Source organism: Myiozetetes cayanensis, unplaced genomic scaffold, assembly GCF_022539395.1.
Source record: "Myiozetetes cayanensis isolate MyiCay16 unplaced genomic scaffold, myiCay2020 scf23, whole genome shotgun sequence".
Taxonomy (NCBI): domain Eukaryota; kingdom Metazoa; phylum Chordata; class Aves; order Passeriformes; family Tyrannidae; genus Myiozetetes; species Myiozetetes cayanensis.
This window is the reverse complement of record NW_026087445.1, coordinates 4,797,579-4,813,304: the sequence shown is the minus strand read 5'-3', so window position 1 is coordinate 4,813,304 and position 15,726 is coordinate 4,797,579. Positions and strand designations below refer to the sequence as shown.

At 63.2% G+C, this 15,726-nt stretch overlaps 3 protein-coding genes across 6 annotated transcripts; all 3 read right to left on the bottom strand.

The window, feature by feature from the left end:
* Positions 1 to 653: 653 nt before the first annotated feature.
* AK1 (adenylate kinase 1) lies at positions 654 to 5,535 on the bottom strand. 2 transcript variants are annotated; one of them, XM_050319952.1, is made up of 7 exons: positions 5,440 to 5,535; positions 4,086 to 4,128; positions 2,893 to 2,928; positions 2,078 to 2,241; positions 1,794 to 1,910; positions 1,153 to 1,344; positions 654 to 876 (listed from the first exon to the last, which is right to left on the bottom strand). In XM_050319952.1, exons 2-7 carry the CDS (start codon positions 4,093 to 4,095, stop codon positions 811 to 813), a joined length of 585 nt encoding a protein of 194 aa, XP_050175909.1. In that variant the 5' UTR covers positions 4,096 to 4,128; positions 5,440 to 5,535; the 3' UTR covers positions 654 to 810. The 2 variants fall into 2 exon arrangements, with proteins under 2 accessions (XP_050175909.1, XP_050175910.1); XM_050319953.1 differs by lacking the exon at positions 5,440 to 5,535 and adding an exon at positions 4,332 to 4,381.
* A 685-nt stretch (positions 5,536 to 6,220) lies between these two features.
* ST6GALNAC6 (ST6 N-acetylgalactosaminide alpha-2,6-sialyltransferase 6) lies at positions 6,221 to 11,291 on the bottom strand. 3 transcript variants are annotated; one of them, XM_050319950.1, is made up of 7 exons: positions 11,200 to 11,291; positions 10,659 to 10,773; positions 9,716 to 9,780; positions 9,399 to 9,578; positions 8,843 to 9,240; positions 8,540 to 8,647; positions 6,221 to 8,459 (listed from the first exon to the last, which is right to left on the bottom strand). In XM_050319950.1, exons 3-7 carry the CDS (start codon positions 9,728 to 9,730, stop codon positions 8,270 to 8,272), a joined length of 891 nt encoding a protein of 296 aa, XP_050175907.1. In that variant the 5' UTR covers positions 9,731 to 9,780; positions 10,659 to 10,773; positions 11,200 to 11,291; the 3' UTR covers positions 6,221 to 8,269. The 3 variants fall into 3 exon arrangements, with proteins under 3 accessions (XP_050175907.1, XP_050175906.1, XP_050175908.1); XM_050319949.1 differs by having other exon boundaries at positions 11,040 to 11,250; XM_050319951.1 differs by lacking the exons at positions 10,659 to 10,773; positions 11,200 to 11,291 and having other exon boundaries at positions 9,716 to 10,577.
* A 945-nt stretch (positions 11,292 to 12,236) lies between these two features.
* Positions 12,237 to 15,660, bottom strand: ST6GALNAC4 (ST6 N-acetylgalactosaminide alpha-2,6-sialyltransferase 4). Its single transcript, XM_050319948.1, has 6 exons — positions 15,278 to 15,660; positions 14,416 to 14,492; positions 13,956 to 14,126; positions 13,400 to 13,812; positions 13,157 to 13,264; positions 12,237 to 13,074 (listed from the first exon to the last, which is right to left on the bottom strand). The coding sequence occupies exons 2-6, from the start codon at positions 14,425 to 14,427 to the stop codon at positions 12,885 to 12,887; spliced, it is 894 nt and encodes a 297-aa protein (XP_050175905.1). The 5' UTR covers positions 14,428 to 14,492; positions 15,278 to 15,660; the 3' UTR covers positions 12,237 to 12,884.
* Between the last annotated feature and the right edge of the window lie 66 nt (positions 15,661 to 15,726).

The following is a 15,726-nucleotide window of genomic DNA, read 5'->3' as shown; positions in this document are numbered from 1 at the left end:
CCACCCACCAGGACGTGCAGCCTGGTGGCCAGGCTCACCTGAGTGTCCCCAGCACATCCCTCAGCCCCTGGGGACAAGACTGAGAGTTAGCACTGCTGGCAGTAAGTGCCCAGGCAGGGAGCACCCTACTCAGGGTGGCACTGTGCCACCCTGAACCATCACAGTGCAGCCACCACATACCCCAGAAAACCCTGACAGCCAACAAGAAGCAAGGAAATGCCAAGGCATGAAAGTGGTGGAAATCCCCATCCCAAATCCGGTCGCCTCCAGCCTCTGGCAGCCAGTGGGAGAGCGGAGGGAGGGGAAGGGACGCATGTGCAGGACACGGCTCAGATGCTGCCGTGTCTCCAGACACACCCCCAGAGCACGAGGGGGCTCAGCAAGTGGGACGGGACGGGGTGAGCGGGATTGGCTGCAGGACGGAGCCACAGGCTCCCTGCGGGCTACGGATTGGGAAGCCGGGGCGAGCGGTCGGGATGCTCCCTCCCTTCCTCCGAGCACAGCATCCCACTGCCCCGGTGGGATAAACACCCGCTTCCTGCCCTTAATCAGCTCCAGAGGGGCAGGGGGGAGTCAGAGGGGGAGAAAAAAAAAAAAAATCTCTGGAAAGAAAAACTCATTTCCTGCGACAGAAGAAAAAGATAAAGTCTGGGTTCATTAAAGTGAACTTTACTGGGGAGAGACGGGAAAGAGCCAAACACAATGTCCTTGAAATTTCCTCCGCATGGCTCCGTCCACGAAAACAGGATAAAGCCGCTTCCGCTGTCTCTGCTGGAGTGCACTTGGGGGGGAGTGGGGCCGGGGGGTCGGTTACAGGCAGTCAAGGTGGGTGCAGACCTGCTGGAAAACCTCCTCCACGGAGCCCTCGGCGTTGAGCTGGGTACGGAGGGGGTTAGCTGGGTGGATCACCCGAGGGCTCTCCCCTGGGAGCAACTGGAGCTCTTCCAGGGATGGATTTTGGCCACGGGTGGAGAGACCGGGGCTTATTTAGGGCAAAGGGGTGAAGGCCATCCTTGGAGGGAGTCTCCACGTTGGGAGTGAGAGTGGTCAAGCCCACCTCAAACTAGCCAGGACTGAGTTTTCCCCTTTTCCTCATCGTCCCCATCCATTACTTCCCTTCCCCTGGGACTGCACGAGTACATCCCTGCTCACCTGGCGGACGATGCCTCTGCTCTTGTAGAAGGCAATGACGGGCTCTGTGGCCTTGTAGTAGGTCTCCAAACGCTTCTTGATGGTCTCCTCATTGTCGTCCACCCTCCCGCTGGTCTCCCCTCGCTTCAGCAGCCGTTTCACCATCGTGTCCTTCCCCGCATCCACGTAGAGCAGCAGCGTGGGGGGGGCAATCTGTGGGCAGAGGGGACATGGTTGTCACGCAGCCAAGTTGGTGGTGTGGTGTGGTTTGGTTTGGGGAGACGGTGGTAGTCAGCATGAGGGTCACAGATGCCCCCACGCCATCCTCCACCTTCCTCCACTGTTTCAGCGCCCTCCAGAGCCGTGCAGATGGAAGCAAAGGGAGACTGTGGCCAAGCCCTGGCTCTCTGCCATCACCATCATGTCAGCACTGTTGTCACCCTCTGTCAGCCCGTGGACACTCTGGTCCCTCCCACTGCACCATGGGCACAGGCCGTTCCCAAGGCAGGGAGCCCTGCTGGTTGGGATGGTGCCAAGTTTAGACCCGGCTGGGATGTGATCTTCATTGGAATGGGGAGTCCAGGCTGCTGCTGGATGGAGTCCCTGTGCCAGGACGGTGTGTGGCGTGGCACAGCATGGCATGGCACAGCACCAGCCCTCACCTTCTTCTCAAACTCCTCTCCCTGCTTCACCTCGCGGGGGTATCCATCGATAAGGAAGCCCTTGGACACGTCCGCTTTGGCCACCATGGCGTCCCGCAGCATGTCCAGCACCGTGTCCTGGGGAGGGGAGGACAGAGCTGCTGTGGCTGACATGGACAACGTGCCCCCCACCCAGCACCGCTGACCCCTGCTGCAAACCCCACCCTGGGGTGGCAGGGACAGAGATGCCCGAGCCATGTGCATGCAACACCCCCAGCAGCCCCACCGTGCCCGTGTGGACTCACCAGGGGCACCAGCTCTCCCTTCTCCATGATGGCCTGCAGCTTCTTGCCCCGCTCTGAGCCCGAGCTGACCTCGGCCCGCAGCAGGTCCCCCGTGGAGAGGTGGGTGTAGCCATACTTCTGCACAATCTTCTCACACTGCGTCCCCTTCCCCGAGCCGGGGCCACCTGCAAGGCACACACGTCCCCCAAGCCATGGGCGAGGAGAGGGTGGGGTGTGTGGGAGCAGCAGCACGGACTCACAGGAGTCCTCAGAGCTTGGTGACATGGGGCTTTGTCCCCAAGCCCAGCAAGAGATGGATGGACAGAGCTGCTCCTGGGGTGGACTCGGGGTTGCAAAGTGCTTGGGGGTAGCATGGGCTGCTGGCAATCGGCATGTGGGCACCACACCCTGATGGCACCCAGGGCATCACCACCCCCTCACCACCCAGAACATTGCTGTCCCATTGGCACCAGGGCATCACCACCCACATCAGCACCTGGATGTCCCTGTCCCAAGAACACCCAAGGTGTTATCATGACCCTGTCAACATCCAGGACATCATGCCTGATGGCACCCAGGGCATCAACCCCGAGGGGTTTGTTATCACATCACCCTCCAGGTGTTCACTGTTTCAGAGGTTGCCATCCCATGTCTGGACAGAGGTGCCCTCCTGGTCCCAACACACCCCACTGTGGCCTCAAGGAGCCAAGCTGGCCACCCCACAGTGCCTGGGAACAGACCCAGCCTCAGCCTCCAGCCCCAGCTTCCCACCCCAGAGGTGCAGGGAAAAGGTCTGGGCTGACCCCACCAGTGACAAGACCCGGACACAGACTTACCCACCACGAAGATGATTTTGTGCTGCTTGAGCTTTTCTGGAGGAGAGAAGGGAAAAAAATAATTAACAAAAGCCAGAAAGTCCTTCAGTAAGCCAAGTGTCCCCAGGGGGTGCCACATCCAGAGCAGGCATCCCTGGGGATGGAGGGGACTGATCCCAGGGCCCTGGGGGGGGAAGGTGGACAGGGAAGCAGCCGTGTGTCCTCATCACCTGGGCAGGTTGGGATGTCTGGACATGTCTGAGCACAGAGACCCCACAGCACCTCGGCCATGGGGCTGGAATCCCACTGCCACGAGGTGTTCTGGAGGCGTCACTGTCCATGGCTCCATCCTTGTGGGTAGTTTCTCACCCTGGCGGGCTAACAGGGGCTGTCTCAGCCTGGCTTGGCCACCTCGAGCACCTGGTATGACCCAGGTAGTCTCTGGACCCCAGCATCGGTCCCTGGACCTGGTGGCCGACGTGCAGGTGGCACTCACTGCCCTGTTCCCTGCCCAGAGCCCCAGCACAGGGTTCCTCCCACCTGTGGGATCTGTCCCAGTCGTGGTGTGGGGCGGTGCCAGGGTGTGACACCACAGCAAGGGGGAGGCAAAACTAAAAATAAAGTCGAGCTGCTCTTGGGCCACTTTCCCATCTCCTGATTACAGCTGGATGAAATTTCAACTCCTCTGGCGCCCGGCGTTCCCCGGGGCTGGGGACAGAGCCAAGTGGCTGGTGGGGACCAATGAGATGAAGGGCACGTGGAGGGGCTGGAGGGACATGGGGGATGGACAGAAGGGAGGGAGGCAAGGACACAGGGCAGGGATGGAGGTGATGGATGCAAAGGGGACCAGGGGCTGCCTGTAAGGGGGGTAGATGCAGGGGGACAGCGGAGACGAGGCATGGGGGAAAGGGGAATGCAGAGGGGATGGATGTAGGGGAAACCAAGGGGATGGATGCAGGAGGGACTAAGGGAATGGATACATGGGACACAGGGGAATGCAGAGGGGATGGATGCAGGGGGGATAGATGCAGGAGATACTGAGGGGATGGATGCAGAGGATAACGAGGAGAAGGATACAGGGGATAACGAGGAGATGGATACAGGGGGGGATGGATGCAGGGGATATTGGGGGGTTGGATGCAGGGGGATGGATGGCAGGGGGGTTGGATGCAGGAGGGACTGAGGGGATGGATGCTGGGGAATGGATCACTCACCTGTCGACATTCTGCTGTGGTCCAGGCACAGAAGCACTTAAGGCTGCAAAGGAAGAGCAGGATAAACAAAGCACATCAGGGACACACAGGTCACCAAGTGTTTGCGGAGAAAAAGGGTCTCCCTTTTTGGTCATGATGGTGCCCAGCTCCATGTCCCAGCTGGGCGGGGTGGGACGGAAGACACAACCTCCAGCTTGACCCTGAAATAAGGAGCTCAGGATTTCTGCTTCCATAGCCATCACTTACCTGGCTTCCAGCAGTCACCCTCCGCATCCGGCTGCGGTGAGGGCTTCCCCATGCCGGGTGACGCGCCGTGACGTGTCCGGCTTCCTCCCCTGCCCTGCCCACATCCCTGTGCCCGGGGTGCTACCCGGCAGCCGGAAACCCCTTTGGGATGCCCGGTGCCACCAGTACACCGAGTGATGGAGGCAGCACCTCCAGCTCCCCACGGGCTGCTTTTAGGGGGATGCCCTATGACCTAAGGAGCGGGTTGCAGCACCCTATTGCACCCCCAGGACCTAGGGGGGGCTGGCCACCCCGTCTGCCCACACCCAGCCCCGCAGCACCCGACATGCTTGGCCACGGTGCGTCACCCCAAACCGGCTGGACGGGGTGCAGGGTTGGGGCATCCTGTGGCCAGAGGGGCCAGCGGCCGGTGACAGGTCGTGTTACAACCTCGAAAGGGCAGAGGCTAAGAATGGCCAGGCTGAAACCGGCACCGGGTCACGTTCCCCCTGCTCTGCGGGGACGAAGCCCTGGGGCGGCCCCCGCGGAGTTTGGGGGGCGCAGGACCCCTGGGTCCCTAATTGCAGGGGGCGCTGAGCCCCGGGACCGCTGGCACCAGCCTTGGCAGGGCGGTGGGGGGCTGTGGTGATCGTGATGGGGGGCTGCGGGCAGCACTGGCCCTTGGTACGGTCTCAGGGCCTGATCCGACGCGGTGCTGGTCCCACGGGCGCAGGGTGAAGGTGATGTGGAGGTGACTGCTCCGGAGGAGATCGGGGGGTGCTGACCCCCCCGCCCAGCTCCCTCGCCAGCCCCGACCGGGGGGGTTACAGCGTGGCCTGGGACTCCCCAGCCAAGGCCATTTGCGGGCTGCTCCCCGGGGTGCTCCCATCGATCTCCCCCCACCGCCAGCTCCAACCCAGCTCCCCCCATCCCATCGGCATCCAGCCCCCCCCGGGGACCCCAGACCCAGGACCGGGCTGCTCCAGCACCGCTGCAGCCCCTCCAGCACCCCTTTGCACGCCCCCAGCAAAGCCCCCCCGCCCCGCTCAGCTCCGCTCAGCTCCGCTCCCCCCCGTGCCCGGCCGGTGTCGCGGTGACCGCCCGGGACCCCCGGGGGTCTGGCACTGACCTGGACGCGCCGCCGCCCGCGCCGTGCCCGCGGTACCGCTATTTATAGACCTCGGCGGCGCGCGGGGCACGCCGGGAGCGCGCGGCACCGGCAGCGCGAGCGGGCGGGCGAGGGGACACGGGGGGGACACGGCGGGGACACACCGGGGGGGACTGCGGGGATGGCGAGGGGACACGGGGCGCACGGCGGTCCCTGCGCCCGCCCGCGCACGGAGGAGGATGGGCGGGGGGATGCGGTTAAACCCTGCGCGGCCGGGAGTGAGGGTCCCCCCACCGCGGGGGGAGCCTCCATCCTGCAGGGTCTGGGGTCCCCAGGCCTCCCCGCGCCTCCTCCTCCAGCCCCTCGGAGGGGAGCGCTGTTCTCATCGCAGTCCTGGTGTCCCCTCCCCATCCCGTCCTCATATCCCCATCCACATCTATGTCCCGATCTCTGTCCCTGATGTTCCCATTCCTGTCCCCATCCCTAACGTCCTAATCCCCGTCCTCATGTCTCCATCCTTGTCCCTAATGTCCTTGTGTCCCCATTCCATCCCCATGTCCTCATCCCACCCCCACGTCCCCATCCAAGTCCCTAACCTCCCTATTCCTGTTCCTAAGGTCTGAATAGCATCCCCAATGTCCCCATCTAAGTTCCTAATGTCCTCATGTCCCCATCCCATCCCCATGTCCCCATCCCCAGCTGACACCCCCTCCCTACCCACCCCAGGGGGTTTGTGGTGTTATTGTTAAGAGCTGATTATTGAGAGATGCCTCTGAATTAAGGTGCAAACAAGACCATATGCTGAAGTCAACAGTACAGATTTTATTTGACAATAAAATGTGAGGTAGAGAGATAGAAATAATAATAATAAAAAAAGGGTAGAGGGGGAGAAACATGCAAAGAGCGAGAAAGAGATCAAGCAGAAATATAGGCACCACCTGGATCCATCAGTGTCCCGCTGGTCCTTCTTCATCCCGAGCTTCTTGATGGCGGGGTCCTGAGGTCAGTGGGTTTCTGGAGTCGGTGGGTTGTGGTCAATGGTCGTGATATCCCCCTGACAGAATTACCTTTTACGCAGCCGTTGCTGATTTCAGCACAGTTACTGAGTTGTTTTTCCTTGTGGACTCTGTATCCATCATCAGTGATACATTCTTGTCTCTCTCAGCTTCGTTTACCACCCCCTAGCCTGAGACACGCGTATCACTTGTATCTTATCTCAGGTTCCCCTCACGGTGGCATAACTTACAGCCCAGGTTCAAGGCATATTCAGGGCGGTGGGGGGGCTTTGGGGGTCGCAGATGCCATCTGTGCCATAACCTGAGTGGTCTGTGTTTGACAGGTGATACGCACACGAGCAGTTGCCCCACCCCACAGGTTGCCAGTGGGAATCCTTGTCTGGATACATTACCAAGGATGTTCCAGCCAGACCTCGCCAGGCCCCGAGCCAGCGCCATCCTGCCGCTGCATTCTGTGCCCACCTCATGGCAAAGTCCTTCTGTGGCAACAGTGTTTGAGGCAAGCAACTGTGATCTCTAAGTCCTTACACTTACCTGCCCTTCCTCCTCTTCCTCTGTGGCTGCAGAGACCCTGGCTCAAGACCCCATGACCCCAGAGCAGGTGGCTGGGGGCGACTCAAGGTGTGTGGGGGGTCTCAGCTGCCACCCACACTGGGGGAGAGGCTCAGAGCTGGAGTCAGCCAGGAACTGGACACGGATCCCACCTGGACACACCAGTCCCTTTCCCACACCCTCCTGAGCACCCAGGGACAGCTCCACTGTGGGCTGGAGGTCTCAAGACCCGCTGTGATGGCACCACCGTCAGCCTCAAAAACCCACCTGGAGCCAGGGCCCAAGGCAACAGACTGCAGCAATATTTATTTCTGTACAAACCATTACAAAACACAGGCACCCCACAGCTTCCCCCTGAACCGAGCCCCACAAAACCCCAGCCACAGCCAGAGGGAAACTGAGGCACGGAGCCCAGCCAAGGCTCAGCACCCAAACACATCATATTTAGCTGTTCTCCCAAAACGTCCTCTCCGCTGTTAAGATATTAATAACAAAATCCAGGCCCCAGGGTGCCAAGGAGCACCAATGCCCACCACTACCTACCCACTTCTAATTGTTTATAAGTCGGCTACTGCTTCGTTACCACTAATGAGCAGCCCCTGCTTGTTCCTTCGGCCAGGAAACCCAAATACAAACTCTGGGACAAGAAGTGGATAGAAAAAATGCCAAAAACCCCAAAAGCTCCCCAAAATCCCATCATTCAGTTAGAAAAGGTTTTGGCAGTGTGGGGCGCAGCGGTGCTGGGAGGGAATGGGTGTTTTCAGGGTGCTGGGGCAGCGAGGATGGCAAGTGCCACCCTCACAGGTTCCCACCAAAAACTGTGGGGTTCTGCTGAGGGAGGGGTGACTGAGGACTGAGACTGGGGGGCTGGGCATGGCAGAGGGGGGCTGAGCTTCAAGAGGGGGTCCTTCCACTCAGAGAGTTGGGGGAAACAGTCTCTGCAGTGGCCCCAAAAGTGATGCAACCCCAAACTGAGCAGAGGTGACACGGCACCCTTTTGTATTCTTGCAGGGGCTGCAATGTGCCTGGACCAGGGTGGGGCAGGATTTCACCCCCATGCCGGTGGAGGCGGGACACCCCAAACCCTGCACTCGCCACCTGGCTCCCCCAAAAACCAGCTCAAACCCCAAGACATCCCAGGTGCAACGGGGCCACTGTGCATGACAGGGGCGGTCCTGTGGGAGGCACCCGGATGCCTGGCTCCCACCGCTCCCAGGGGGATGCAGGGAAACCCCCATCCATCCCCGCTCCAGAGGTCTGCCCGGCAGGCGAGGGGGCAGCCCCTAGGGCCAGTTGGGGTGGGAGAAGGTGATGTTGTAGAGGCCGGCCCAGCTGGCGAAGACCCTCTTCTCGGTGATGAAGCGGTGGTGGTTGCCCTTGCGGCTCCGCTCGTTGTGGATGTAGGTCGTGCACTCGTCGGGGCCCTTGGGCTCGTAGTAGTGGTAGGGCAGGCGGCGGGGCGGGGGGTGGTGGCTGTGGTGTGCAAGAAGCATTTGTGTGAGCCCCATGGTGGGGCCAGAGGGCCAGGGTGGGGGGCTCAGGGGTCTCCTTACCCGCAGTAGCTGGGTGGCACCATGCCATAGACGTGGACGGCGTCGCACAGCTCCACCGCGATCACCATGGTGAACCACCCAGTGCTGAGCCACGAGCGCGACTTCTCCCTGGAGAGGGAAAAAACGGGGTTGTGAAGGATGACAAAGGTGAGATGATGTGGATAACAGACACCACCAGCGTCCCCAACCTGCCCCAGGGACCCCCAGCTCGGTGCTGCAGCCCATGAAGCAGCTGCAAGAGCCAGCTCTCCTTTGGGGACCTGGAGAAAGGGGGACACGGCATGGGAAGTGGCTCCAAGGTACCTGTCCTTCCCTGTCTCCCCCCGAAACAGGTCATCAAACTGCTTCATGCGGCCGGGGGACACGACATAGGCCGTCATGTTGGGGAAGGAGGCACAGACGCGCTGGATGATCTTCAGGAGGCTCTTCTGCATCTTGATGGGTGGCCCCCAGAAGATGAAGATGTTCTCCGGGGTCTTGTTGACGAACTCCTGAGGCCGCTTGAGGACACGGTAGAGGCTGGAGTGGGCCACCACACGGAAGCTGGTCTTGTTGCCCACATCAGCCTCGTAGCCCGTGGTGGGAGCATCGTTCATGCGGATGGTGCACTCAGCCCCGTCGATGGCCGTGCCCAGGTGGGTGCCCAGGAGGTGGCTGGAGCTGGTGACAATGACGCACTGGTGGCAGCGGGCAGTCAGGGTCTGGTAATGACAAATGCTGTGAGCAGGTGACTTTTGGTGTCACCGTGGACAGGGCATCACTGTCCCCTGCAGAGCCACTGCTGGAGGGGACAGTTTGGCTGGATGTCAGCAGAGGGACAGACCCTGTGCCCGCCACTGAGGCCAGGCCCAGGTCGTACCTTGTTCCCACAGACGGGCAGGTACCCGCTTTTCACTCCCCACTTCTTGAGGTCGGGGGGCCGGCGGGCTCTGCCCCGCAGGCGGCTGTAGGGGAAGACCTCGCTCCCATTGCCAGAGCTGTAGATGATCAGCAACATGATCAGGGCAAAGAGGACCCCCAGGGCGGCGGCACGCTGGCTCTGCGGGCGGGGGGAGAGCGTCAGCCGCTGCCCCCACCCACCTCATGGGTGTCAGCACCCACCCCGCTCCCACGGCACCTCCAGCAGGACGCCTGGTGTCCCCAGGGAGGTCCTTGGGGTGGTTCCCTGGCACTCACCGCGCTGCCACTCATGTCTTTGTGCCGGTCTCAGCGCACGGTGGTCGCCGGTGTCCCGTGAGCACCTGCAAGGCACGTGGTCAGCCCCAGCACTGGCCCATGGGGATATGATACTGACCCGGTGGGGATACCAGAGGAGCCGTATGTAGGATGAGTTCCCAGGTCTCCTCCCTTTGAAGGGGAGGACAAAACCCTGGAATTGATTCAGGGAAGGGAAATGCTGTGGGTAGAGGCCAGGCAGGCTCTGGGGTGCAGAGAAGCCACGGCTTGTGCCGGCAGGATCCCTGTCTTGGGCTGAGCTCCAGGGAGGATTATCCTCTGTTGGTGGGGCTGAAACCGCTCAAACCACAGGGAGGGTCAACCTGCTGCTCGTGCAGTGAAATCCCATTAAAACAACAGCCGTGGAGGCTTGGATAAGGAGGGCACGGACGGAAGTGAGACCTGCCCAACTCAGTGCATGCACAGGCTTGAATCCAGCAGAGCTGCCCAGGGCCAAGGTGTGTGGGGTGAACCCCAGAGTACCCCAGGGATCCTCTCTAACCTCCACTTGAAACAGACTGACCCAGTTTACTTTTGTGAGCCCTGGGTAGTAAGTCCCAGCCGCTCCTGGAGCGCTTGGAGCCAAGTGGAAATTAAAAACCCTGAAGCCTCTTTACTAATTGCACTGGAACAAAAATTATGCAACAGCCTGGGATCAACGCCTCGGGGGAGCTGAGACCTCGAGAGGCTCTCAGGGCCGGTGCCGGTGCCCGGGAAGGTGCCAGCCTGCCCGGGGACCCCAGGCCATGTGATGCTGGGGGCGATGCTGGGGGAGCCTTCGCCGTGCGGGGGCTGGGGAGGCTGTGGGACCCCCACTCCCGGACCGCACTTCTCTCCCTGCATAGCTCTGGGGCCATGGGGGACCCCTCGGAGGGGACCCCACGGCGGGACCCCTCGGCCTTACCTGTTGGGGGCTCTCATGGGGGGTCCGTCACCTCCTGCGCCCCGCGGGCGGCGGGGGCTGCCCGGCCCCTCCGGCGGGCTCGGCCATGGCGGGGCCCGGGGCTCACATCGCCGCTCTGCGGGAAAGGGCTGCTCCAGACCCGACCCCCTTCCCCCGCCGGAGGTCCCCCAGCCCCAGATGCGAACCCCGGGGGTCCCTCAGCCCCGGATGCGAATCCTCCCCCGTCCCCAGGGAAGGGGAAAACCCGCCCGGCCCGGGGCGCGAACCTCCCGCCGCTCCCACGCCCGAGTCCTCCCCAGCCTCGGGGTGCAGCCCCCCCGTCCCCGGCAGCGGCGACACGGCGGGAGCCGGACCCTTCCCACCCCTCCATCCCCCGCGCACCGGTCCCGGGGGCGGGGGCCGCTCCCCCGCCAGACACGGAGAATTCCGCCCCTGCACCGGCTGAACGGGCCCGGAGGGGACGCGCGGGATGCACCGACCGCTCCTCCCGCCCCGCAGTGCGCTGCGATACCGCTGCCGATACCGATATCGCTATCGATACCGATATCGCTATCGATAACGATATCGCCGCCGCTGCCGCCCAGGCCGGGTCCTAGCGCCGCCTTCCCGCGATGGGGGGGGAGCCGCCGGGTCCCAGTGCCGCCCTCCCGGGAAAGGAAGAGCCACGGGGTCCTAGTGCCGCCCTCCCGGGAAAGGAAGAGCCACGGGGTCCTAGTGCCGCCCTCCCCGCTCTGGACCCCGACGGGGAAGGCCGGGGATGCCCCCCTGCCCTGCCCGCCCCCGGTGGGAGGATGGGGCCAAGCGCTGCCCGGCAGCGCCAGGAGTAGCTCGCGGTGCCTGACCCAGCGCATTGCTGAGATGCCACGGCCTCCCCCGCGCTGGCTGAGCAGAGCAGAACCCCTCTCTGAGGGGTTTTGTGGGGCAGGGAAGGAGCTCCACTGCTGGCAGGTGCATCCCTGGTGCCTGTCCAGAGGGATTCTGGCTCTGCGTGCCAGTGATGCCCTGCCCTGCATGGGGCTGTGACAACTGAGGTATGAGGAAAAGCTGTAGCAGCTGGGGTATGAGGAAAAGAGCTCCACGGGCTCCTCTGCTGCACTCCCTGGAGAAACTGCCCTGGCAACATTTCCAGAAGTTCCCAGACCGTTCACTCCTCACTGCACCCCCAACATCTCTGCCTCTCCTCTCTCCCTGGCTCCCCAGACACATGGCACTTGTTATGGGTTCAAAAAGCTGCTATGGGTTCAGGGCCACAAAAGTGCCTGTGGCATGTCCCATCTCTCCAGGGACACAGGAGCTGCCACAGCGTCCTGCTTGCAGCCCAGCAGAGCTGAGCCCTGTGAGGCCAAGGATCAGCCCAGACCCAGCACCCATCTTGCAGAGATGCAGCTGCTGGTTCCCAAATAACCTCAACTGCTTTCAGCACCCTCCTCCATGCTGAGGCTCAGCTCTACCCCCTTGTCACCTCCCCCTTATTTATAGCCTGGCAGTGGAGCTGGGCACCAGCAGCCCAGTGATCAGCTGTCGTCTCCCCTGTCCCCACGTTCATCAGCCACAAAGGGGCACAACATGGGGCACCACTGAATTAAAAACACTTTTAATAGCCACGTTTGCTTTGGTCTGAATCCAAGGGCACTTGTGACAAGGCAACTCGGAGCCCCCAGGGCACATGTGGCTCCAGGGCTTCTCAGCTGGGGGGATGCAGGGGGCTGCAGGGACCTGCCCAGGCACTGAGCAGCAGAAGGCAGCAGGATGAGGGAGCCTGAATTTGGCTCCCTGCACTGGGTTTCAGGGCACAAGTGGAACAAGGACCACAGCAGAGCTTCACCCCTGGGAGAGGCACCACTTTGTGGCCCTGGCAGGGCTGAGCTCTCCTGCCCCATGTCCTGCTAGAGCCCAGCAGGGCAAGTGTTTAATCTGCATTAAATATTCTTCCTAGAAGAGTGGGCAGAAAACCTTCATGGTCATCCTGCGTCCATACAGGCAGATGTCTGGAGCTGATAGGGCTCCATGGGTCCAGCTCACACTCCCCATGCAGCGACATGGGGGGTCCCAGCCCACCCACCAGCTGGGGGAACAGGCCCTGCCGCTGCAAAGATGGAGAATCCCTGCTCCAGGGCTTGGCAAAAGACGTTCAACTGTGGCACTGGCAGAGCCGAGACACGCTGGTGCAGGATGAGAACTGCCCCGCCGCCGGGGTCTCTGCTGCCTCAACCCGTGGCTGGCGCCCTACCCGCCCGCCCAGGACGGGTGGGTGAAGACTATGTTCCTCCTCTTGGCCCAGCGGGAGAAGATGGCCTTCTCGGTGATGAAGCGGTGCCCGGCGCGCCGGGCGCGCTCGTGCATCAGGTACATCTTGCACTCGTCCAGCCGGCCCTTCTCGAAGTAGTGGTATGGCACACTGGAGTGGTTCTTCTCCCTGGCAGGAGGGCATGGAGTGGGTGTGGGACCTGGGGGGACACCAGACCACCCCCTGCCTGCCCCCGCAGCCCCCCACGCACCTGCAGTAGCTGTCGCTGACCATGCCGAAGACACGGATCTGCTCACACAGCTCCATGGCCAGGATCATGGTGAACCAGCCCGTGCTCAGGAAGGAGCCGGATTTCATCCTGTGAAGAACCGTGGCTGCGCTGGAGCGGGTGGCACAGTGCTGCCAGCCTGGCTGGGCTACGGGTGCCTAGTGTGGGGGGGAATGGGTGCCACATCAGGGGGACCCGATGGGGGCCCTCAGGAGCCAGCAGTACCTGTTCTTCCCTGTCTCGTTCTGGAAGACGTTGTCACAGTATGTCATCTTCTCCTCAGTCAGGGTGTAGATCTGCAGCTGGGGGTACGTCTGCGTCACCTTCAGCAGCGCCTGGTAGGTCGAGCCCATCTTTTCCCTGTTCAGCTTCTTTGCTGGCCCCCAAATGATGTAGAGGGTCTCCTGGGACTGCTGGAAGAAGTAGGGCTGGTTCCTCAGCAGCAGTGGGACGCTGGTGTGCGAGACCACCCGGATGGTGCTCCGCGCCCCCACATCCTCCTCGTAGCCGGCGGTGGGGGCGTGGTTCATGCGCAGGACGCACTCCTGCCCGTCGATGGCCTGTCCCAGGTGAGAGCCCAGCATCTGCCCCGAGCTGGACACCACGGCGCAGTGGCGGCACAGTGCTCGCTCCAGCGGCTGTGGGGAGATGCACCGTCAGCTCCCCCTTCCCTTCCGCAGCGGCTGGACACACCGCAGCCCCTGTCTGCCCTTCCCTAAGGAAGGGAAACTGAGGCACGGGTGGGTCAAGCTGCCCCAGCGCTGCCCCCATCCCTACGCACCTTCCCGTCGGGAACGCGGCTGTATCCCTGGAAGCTACGGAGGGTGGATGCCGCGGGGCTGCCCTGCTGCCCCGGGGCCTGGCAGCAGGGCTGCGGGCGGGCGAGGGAGGACAGCAGGATGTACAGCACCGCCACCACCGCTGTGCACACCAGCGTGAAGAAGAGCCGGACCTGGAAGCAGAGTGCGGAGGGTTCTCCGGGCCTGGCCACGTGCACCGGCCCCACGTCGGATGCCGGTGGCCCCGCGGCCATGCCGGGGGCAGCCCCTCGGAGGATGCGCCGGGCCCGGCTCGCTTCCTGCAGCGGCGATGCCCGCACCCCCCACGGGCTCCGCGCCGCCCGCGGGCACCGCCAGCTGCGGGCTCAGCCCCCACCTCAGCATCGCTTTCGGGGCGAGCGGCCGCCTGGATGCTGGGGGGGTCGCACCGGCCCCTCGCCTCCCGTCCCTGCGGGTACTCACCAGCGTCTTCATCCTCGAGGGGCTGGCGGGTCACCAGGCAGGGTCCGGGGGTCCCCCGCAGGGTGGGGGTTCGCACCCTGCATGCGGAGCGAGGTCAGCAGCGGTACTCCCGGGAGGAAGATACCCAGGGAGATCCACCTCCCCCTGTCCCCCAACGCCCCTGTGTCACCCCCATTCCTCGTGCCGGGACCCCCCGGGGCCAGAACCAGGACCCCCCCACCGCACCCCATGCCCCGGATCCCCCCACTCGCCCAGTACCCCCCGGGCCTCCGCGGGTGCCGCCCCGCCGGGCAGGGGGCTGGGCCGGGATGTCCCCCCGCAGCAGCGCCCCCGGTGCCCGGTGCGGGCCCCACTCACCGCGCCGGGAGCCCCAGGAGGCCGCCGGCGGCTCCCGCATCCCGGCCGGGCGGGGACCGGGGCTGGCGGGCCGCGGCGGGGCGGAGCCGAGAGGGCACTGCCGGGGCCGGGACCGGCACCGGGACCGCCCCACCCGCCCCGCCCCGCGGCCCGGCTGCTCCGCGGACGCGCCCACCCGTGTACCCCCGTACCGACCCCCGCTTCTTCTTACCGTGTGCCCCGGGACCGACCCCCCATGTCTCTCCCCACTCCTGCTCTGCCCTCTCAGGCTCCACTCCTGCCCAAGGGTCCCTGCAGCCCCCTGTCCCAGCTCCTCTCTCAACTCAGTCCTCCACCAGCTCCCAACCACGCTGGACCCTGGAGAGCCCAGGGAGCACAAGGATCCGGAATGGCTCAGGAGCGGGGCCGAGGCCAGTGACCCCTCGGTGCCCTGGGCCCCGTCTGATGGCCCTGGGGGCCACTTGTCATCTGCAGCCCCTCTTGCCACAGTCAAAACACACAGTACCTGAGAGATGTGACCCCAGAGTGAGCTGCAGCCAGCCCAGGATGGGACACTGGGCTTTAATTTCTGCTACTGCTGATAAAGAAATATGAGATGTAACCTTGAAACCGCTCCGGACTCCGTCCTGCACAGGCCTGGATCGGGAGGAAGAAGGGACACTGACAGGGACATCACGGGGCTTCTGCACAGGAAGCAGTGCCAGGGGGAGGAGACATGTCACCACTGAATTCTTCCCCCTTTTGCCTCCCCCTGCCCCAGCCCAAACCCACCCTTGTGGGGTGGGCTGAGCCCTGACCAGCGGGTGAGGGGCTGGGAAGGGCAAAGAGGGGTTCCTCACCAGGAGGAGCAGCAAGGGAGAACGGGGGGATGAGGACTCAACCTAAGGGAGGCAAGAGCAACAACCTGGCACAGCCAGGCAGCCTCTGCAAGAGCTGGAAACAAACCTCCAGCCA

Excerpts from the sequence above, each read along its gene's own strand:
- ST6GALNAC6 (XM_050319950.1), bottom strand. Across the intron at positions 8,648-8,842 it reads GGGGAGACAGGGAAGGACAG|GGAGAAGTCGCGCTCGTGGC; the intron begins GTACCTTGGAGC and ends TTCCCTCTCCAG. Across the intron at positions 8,460-8,539 it reads GTGCCACCCAGCTACTGCGG|CCACCACCCCCCGCCCCGCC; the intron begins GTAAGGAGACCC and ends TGCACACCACAG.
- AK1 (XM_050319952.1), bottom strand. Across the intron at positions 2,242-2,892 it reads CAAAATCATCTTCGTGGTGG|GTGGCCCCGGCTCGGGGAAG; the intron begins GTAAGTCTGTGT and ends TGTGCCTTGCAG. Across the intron at positions 1,911-2,077 it reads AGGGAGAGCTGGTGCCCCTG|GACACGGTGCTGGACATGCT; the intron begins GTGAGTCCACAC and ends TCCCCTCCCCAG.
- ST6GALNAC4 (XM_050319948.1), bottom strand. Across the intron at positions 13,813-13,955 it reads GCCGCGTTCCCGACGGGAAG|CCGCTGGAGCGAGCACTGTG; the intron begins GTGCGTAGGGAT and ends ATCTCCCCACAG. Across the intron at positions 13,265-13,399 it reads AACGAGACAGGGAAGAACAG|GATGAAATCCGGCTCCTTCC; the intron begins GTACTGCTGGCT and ends GGTTCTTCACAG.